The sequence below is a fragment of the Centroberyx affinis genome, unplaced genomic scaffold, assembly GCF_046629955.1.
Source record: "Centroberyx affinis isolate AG114_WGS23_722 - 3 ecotype Tasmania unplaced genomic scaffold, CSIRO-AGI_Caff_v1 ptg004499l_1, whole genome shotgun sequence".
Taxonomy (NCBI): Eukaryota; Metazoa; Chordata; class Actinopteri; order Beryciformes; family Berycidae; genus Centroberyx; species Centroberyx affinis.
Genome location: NW_027282148.1, coordinates 102,501 through 109,313, shown reverse-complemented (window position 1 = coordinate 109,313; position 6,813 = coordinate 102,501). Strand labels below are relative to the sequence as shown.

Sequence of the window (6,813 nt, the reverse complement as noted above, 5' to 3'; positions counted from 1 at the left end):
AATGATGATGGTTACTGTCAGACAACACTGAAAATTATAGCTCTCATTGAGAATTTAAATTGTAACTTTCATGAGAATTCTTCACATGGTGGGATTATGTTATGACATGAGGCTTCTAATGATATCACTTAAAAAAAAAATCAATGTCACCCCCCAACAACTCCAACCACTATGTGAATTGATGAGTGTAGGTGCTTTTGGCATGTTTATCTTACAATATGATCATGCAACAAAAATCAACAAACAACACAGACAAATTCATAGTTGTCCATGCAGGAACCCCACCCTCCCCTACCCAGCTTCTCCTGCACCACTGACTGTACCGAAAATGTTTCTCGGTATGAGCCCAATTTAGAGTTACAAGGCTGCTAATTTGTGAGCAACCAACAGACCGTCAGTCAGTCAGTCAGTCAGTCAGTCAGTCAGTCAGTCAGTAAGTGTGTGTTAACCTGACGGGGTTGTTGTTGAGTGACACTCGTAGAGACTCCAGACAGCCCAGTAGCTGTGTGTCTCGGAGGTCTGACTTTAACTCCTGGATGTACATCATGGCTGACTTGGAGCTCTCCTTCTGATTTTGGCCCTAAAAAACATCAAACAGACACACACACACACAGTTTGTATCCTCCATTTATATTTGTCTTCCGAGCAAGTTATAATTGGTGTCGTTTCCACAAGAAAGCACACCTGCAGGCCTCCAAGGACAACAGTCAAGCCTAATTTGAAAACTCTGATTTGCAGAATTAAAGGGTATTGTGTGTAGGATTTTATCTTAATAGACCTATTTCACAGTTAAATGAACTGTGATAGCAACCATCTGTGCCTGGTTCTATAGGCCCTTTGGGCTACTTTCTATCAGCATATTTGATTAAAATGCACCTGCTGCTTTTGAAATATTATTTACCCATCCAGTAGAAGGGAAGCTGTCGTACCAATGATGGCTGTATTATTTTGCTAGCATTACAATGCACCAATGGATGTGTTTACATGTACACAAATACTCTAATTTTAACCTAAAGCAATACTCCAACTGCATGAGCAATTGTCATTCAAAGGCCTTAGTTTGAACATCTCAATCGGTGTAAGATCACAGTCAGTGTTAGCATAACTTGGTAAATATACCAAGATTTCTGATCAGTCTTTCAATTTATCTGGCCATGAAAACACTTAAGTCTGACTTTAATCAGTTGGTTTTTTTTTATGTGAAAAGGAAGTGGACCCAACACTGACAATAATACCACTCGCATCAAGGTGTTCTGTAAGCGCATCAATGCAAACAACAAAGAAAATAAAAGCAAAATAAAAGCTGACAAACTGCTCCTACATTTTTCATTATCACCTGGATCTCATTGCGTCAGTCATAATTATTTCGTTCAGATTAAAACAAACATGATGATATTGACATGTGAAGCCAGTATCATGGATCAGACCAAACTGGTCGCTGAATATATTGTTACATCCCGAACAACAATCAATTAAATCCATATAATTATTGAGGGAAATCATCTTACTCTGAACCATATAAATGCTTTAATTGAATGGTTACTATTATGGTTACTAGTTACTGTGAATAATCAGATTAAGACTATAGATCTTAATCTGACTATTCACAGTAACTAGTAACCATAGTAGTAACCATACAATACTATGAACTAGTATTGTGTGCATGTAAACATACCCACTACCTTGACAGCCACATATTGATTAGAAAATCCTACATCTAGTATTTCTTGGCCCTTCTGAGTATAGCATAATGCTAGCGGGTTGTGTCCTCGCCATGCACTAAGATGTTGTGTAACAGTGCTGACGAGTGTGTCAAAGCTGTGGTCCTGCATTCATTTCAGCACACAGTATTAGCTATATTTAGGTTGGGTACTGACAGCTTTGGAGGTGTGGAGGTACTGGGAGACCATCTCTCGTTTGATGGTAATGTCTTTTTCTCTAAGAGGCTGCTGCTTCTCCCCATTCAGGTTCATGTCCACCTGGAGAGAGAGAGAGACAGGAAGGAGGGAAGGGTGAGAAGGAGAAAAGGAGAGAGAAGTGGGATAAAGGGATAAACACAAAGTATTCTGAAACAAGGAGATTGTATGACAAAAAATCTGTAGGTTCAGGCAGTTTAAAAGGAAAATACATCCTAAAATAGAACTCACTTTATTCCTATGAAGTTGGACAGCTAGGTCAAGATTTGTCAACTATTCTCTCTGCACGTTAGAAGCAAGAGAGACACAACTCCCAATGAGGTTATTAACAAATAAAGTTTGTAGAGCTCAGTTTCTAAGTTTGGGAGAAAGATGTTGATGCACATAGATACCGACTGGAATCATTAGATAGCACTACAGTCACTGGAATAACTTATACAAATTTAGGATAATTGTAAACAATCCAGACTGATGAAATTTTATTTTACAATATGTATGCGCACACACACACACACACACACACACACACACACACACACACACACACACACAAGGGTTATACCAGAATAATCATATTACTGAAGGGTCATGGTTGACTTTCCAATCTGTCCCAGTTTGTATGGAAACATTGTCAGGAAAGATATTAAAAACACCATGCTAGGTGAAACTAAAAACAGTGACTCAGCAGCATTTTTAGCATCTTCATTACCAGTTACTGTAATGGCACTCTGGAGCAAGTTTGGAAAGCTATTTGGACTAGAAACAAATTTGATCCACATAAATGATATGCGCCAAAACAAAAAAGTATTTTGAATATGACGCATCGGTGTGGATGACATTGAAGAACTCGATGCATGTTAAGAGTCGATGGATACCTACATGTGATTACATGTGACTAGAGAGGCAATTATTAATGTTAATTAATGAATACACCAAAAATTCAGCGGAGAAAAGGAATAGTTGATTCTCCAAAAGTCGACTCTCTCATACACTAAGTTATACTGTCTCTCTCTCTCACCAGCATCTGTTCGAAGAGCTCCAGGACATATTCGTCAGAATGATCGTGCAGCATGGCACTCTGGGCGTTGATCTCGTAGTTGGCAGCCGAGGAGTGGCGCTGACCTGGCATGTGGCCCGGCTTCTCCTTGTCCTTTTTTATCCTCATGCTGGTAAAGCGCTCCAACTGGATCAGCAGGGGACAGGACACAGGTTAGAGGAGAGAGGTCAGAGGGAAAACAGCAGAGTGTAATGGTCACAGAAACAACACAAAATGAAGCAGAAATCCCTAATCAACTTCACAGTTTGAAGATGGCTGTACTGTCTCATGAGAATCATGATACTCAAAGAGCTGTTCTCCATTACTTTTAAGACATGACATTTTCTAGTACCTTTCAAAGAAGATGATTAGGGATCAGACAGTGAGAGGTTTGTACAAACAAACATTGCCAGAAAAAGTTAACGTGTTTCAACATTGGCAGTAGAACATGAGGCATGTGCACTGTAGTTTTAACAAACACTGTAGTGATTTCCTTCCATAAACTTTTTATGGCCTTGCAATGACTTATCAATATTTGGATTCAGTGTTTATGTCAGTTACTGCCAAAGGAAAAACATTAAAGGAGATTAACTTTAAGGAGCATGTAAACTAGTCAAATATTGCTGTGACTTCCTTCCAGAAAGATTTATGAATGTGGTATAATCTGTCAATATGTAGTTTAGTTACAGCTTTCAGCATCCTGCTTTCCGTCTGTCAGGCACATGAAGGCTTAACTAGTCTGTGTCCCCAAGCATTTGATGCCGTCAGTGTGTATCTTCAAAGCATGTACATGATCCAATGTGAGTGCAGTGCACAAGACAAAACACAGATGCTGCACAACACTGTTGTGGTATGGTGGGTTAAGTTAGTGTGACAGACAGTGATGTGACATCCAATGAACATTAGTGAGTTGGGTTTATCAAACATGTACACACACATGTATGAGGCAAGCACATAGAAGACAGTGGCATGCCATACAAAACCTACCTCATCGGGAATCAGCCGTTTCAGTTTCTGTAGAGGATGCATGGATGGAGGGGAGAGAAATGGCACGGAGGGGGAAGAGAAATCAGACGGGGGAAACAGTGACAGCGAGGGAGAGAAAGAGAAAGAATCAATTAGACAGAAATCAATTGGGACAGGAAATAAGTCCAGGGGACTGTCTACAGAGTTCATTACTGATTGATGGCAGGACAGAGGGAAACATTGTCAGGTAGATAGATCACTGTCACTAGTCGATTCGCACACTGATACACACCTCTAGAGTGCTAACACAGGTCATTCAAGGGCACACATCTATATTAGCCTAAGGATGCTCTAAGTTGAGGTAATTAAGACATTTAGAAGGTAGTGATTGAAAATGTGATCCGTTAGTAGCAAATCAACCAACAGTCAAGTGTGGGGGTGGTGGATATCAATAAGGTTTTTACAAAGGACAAGGTGGGATGATAATGGTATCTGAAGTACACTTGCATGTTTTGGTCACTAGGTGTCAGGCTACACCCAATAATGTCCCCCTGGTAAACCCAACGTCTGCAATACCACTTGCAAACACACGGGTGGACAAATCTTCACAGACGCCTGACAAGTTCTATGGAGAGTACATGAGCTCTTCTTTTATGTCCAGTCTTCCATTAGAATAATTATCACACAAACTTACATTAATATCATAAAGGGAAAAGGATACCTGATGAAAAACCCAAGTTGAAACAATACTGTTTACTGTTCACAAATCTTATCAAAGTGTGAGTGCATTGTTATGAACATGTTGGTTCTTGATTGCAAATTTGCCTAGTATTCAAATTTAAGACAAGCTGTTCTCCACAAGGCTACAATGACAGTGGACGGTTAAAGGCACAATAAACCTGCCAGTGCTATTCTGGGTTAACGATAAATGAGACAGAGGAAGGACCACTCAGAATTTACCATCCTTATTGTCCCATGCTCTGACATCTGTAACCAATCAGCATCTATAAGCCTTGGGGGTTGAAGTCTGAGTTGTTGAGGGAAGGTCACAAGATCAAACCCAGAACAGGGTCTTCATTAGATCCTTCCCATTTAAGGAATACACACATACACACACACACACACACACACACACACACACACACACACACACACACACACACACAAAGACTAAATGCAGTGCTGCTCATGGATTCTTTCCCTCTCCCACTACTATTAGCTACAGTCCAGATAGAGTTGCACAAAAAAGAGCTTTTCCCATACTAGCCTCTCCGTGTCTGACTCATCTTATAGCCTTCTTATAAACCTAACCATCTTATAAACCTACATCTAAGACACAACATCACTGCAGTCTTGTCTTTGCTTAGGCTCTAGATCTTTCACAAGCCTCATAGTAGTTTTCATTGACAGTAGTACTATACAGATGATCATATCTGACTGTTTTTCCGTCCTGTTAAACTTAGGTGGCAAATTTAAGTGTTGTTATTCTGAGCACCAAAAGAACATTTTCAAATACTCAATATATTTTCTATTTACTCTGGGCACAAGGCTTTTGAATGTTTCCCAAGTCTACCTTCTTATTTGTGGATCAAAAAATGTGTTCAAATAGGTATAGTGTCCTGTGCACCGCTGTAGGTTAAGAGCAAGAAAACAATGTCCATAATCGCTGTTTGCCGCACACCTAAACACTGATAGACTGACTTCTTTCCATTAGCGCTCTTTTTCAATGTTACACAATGCAGGTGAAAACATTACAGCTAATAATCTGTTCCACACTGCTGCTTCTTCATGCTCATGCATCAACCATTGTGTTATGGATAGGTCTGCAAAGATACATTCAGCTAGTTATTTTGTACAAAATCTGGGATGACGTCAATTACAACTGAGGGAAAACAAAAAACAAAAGAAGTGAAAACTATAAACAGGTGCAAGTTAAATGTAAAACTTTTAAAGACTTTTTTATTGCCAGTTCAAATAAAATTTAGGACCAATTTCATCCCCAAATAAGGGTGAAGATGAAAAAAAATGTTACTGCTTTATTGTGAAAGCGGGGCTGCAAAAGAATTAATCAAGTTGTTTGGCCTTTCAGCAACTTCTTATTTAGTCTTTCATATCATCAATTTTTTGTATTGTGAAATTGTGTTTCACAAGCTTTCATTACATCTGTCATTGTGGATGATTAATCACACAGACAACCTACTGTTTTATGGGTTCCAACAGGCTTTAGTAGGCCCATGAAGCTTAGTAAGTGACCTCAGTCTTTACCACTATCCTTGCATGAAAGCCACCCCTCTACCATTGAGTAAACCTTGGGTTAGTGAGCATCATGCCTTCCATCATCATATATCCTCTCCATTCGCCTTCCCGCCTCTCTTCTCCAAAACAATCACTTGCTTACTCATAAACAGCCCTAAAGAAAAACAATTGTGCTTTGTTACTTACTTAGCAGTTAACAGGAGGGTAATTCCCCAGCTGACAAGGGTTATTCTAGTTTGATTAACAAATATGGATTCCAAACTGATTTAACTCGGAGAGCTGGTAGAGTGAGGTGAGGAATTCAGTAGCAGAGCGCACACCCATAAAAAGGTGCAAACCATCGGCCCAAAGTCAGAATAAATAAATATATGAAGGTTGCACGGTTCGCTCCATACAAAATATTTATTTTACCCCACCAACATGTTTTGGCAAAATGCCTTCTTCAGGGTGTCAAGTGTGCAACATTCATATATTTATTTTAGAGTGAGGTGTGGAAACAAAGCTGAAGGTAGCGCCAACTATCACAACATGTAGATTACAGTGTCCCCTAAATTTGCATTCATCTTTTGCTTCTCTTCCTCCACCAAAACCATTTGTCAGGCCCAAAAGCACATCAGACTGCTAGGACACACATATGAT

At 39.6% G+C, this 6,813-nt stretch overlaps 1 protein-coding gene across 2 annotated transcripts in view; it reads right to left on the bottom strand.

Moving 5' to 3' along the window:
* Positions 1-401: 401 nt before the first annotated feature.
* The window catches only part of LOC139665235 (protein diaphanous homolog 1-like), a 36,017-nt gene continuing 29,605 nt past the window's right edge, over positions 402-6,813 (bottom strand). Inside the window, exons 2-5 of one of the 2 annotated variants that reach the window (XM_071544229.1) lie at positions 3,940-3,966; positions 2,935-3,099; positions 1,878-1,979; positions 402-580 (exon numbers count right to left, since the gene is read on the bottom strand). In XM_071544229.1, the coding sequence (XP_071400330.1) occupies positions 431-580; positions 1,878-1,979; positions 2,935-3,099; positions 3,940-3,966 (444 nt within the window). In that variant the 3' untranslated portion in view covers positions 402-430. The remainder of the gene's footprint in view (positions 581-1,877; positions 1,980-2,934; positions 3,100-3,939; positions 3,967-6,813) is intronic. The other variant, XM_071544230.1, reaches the window with a different exon arrangement.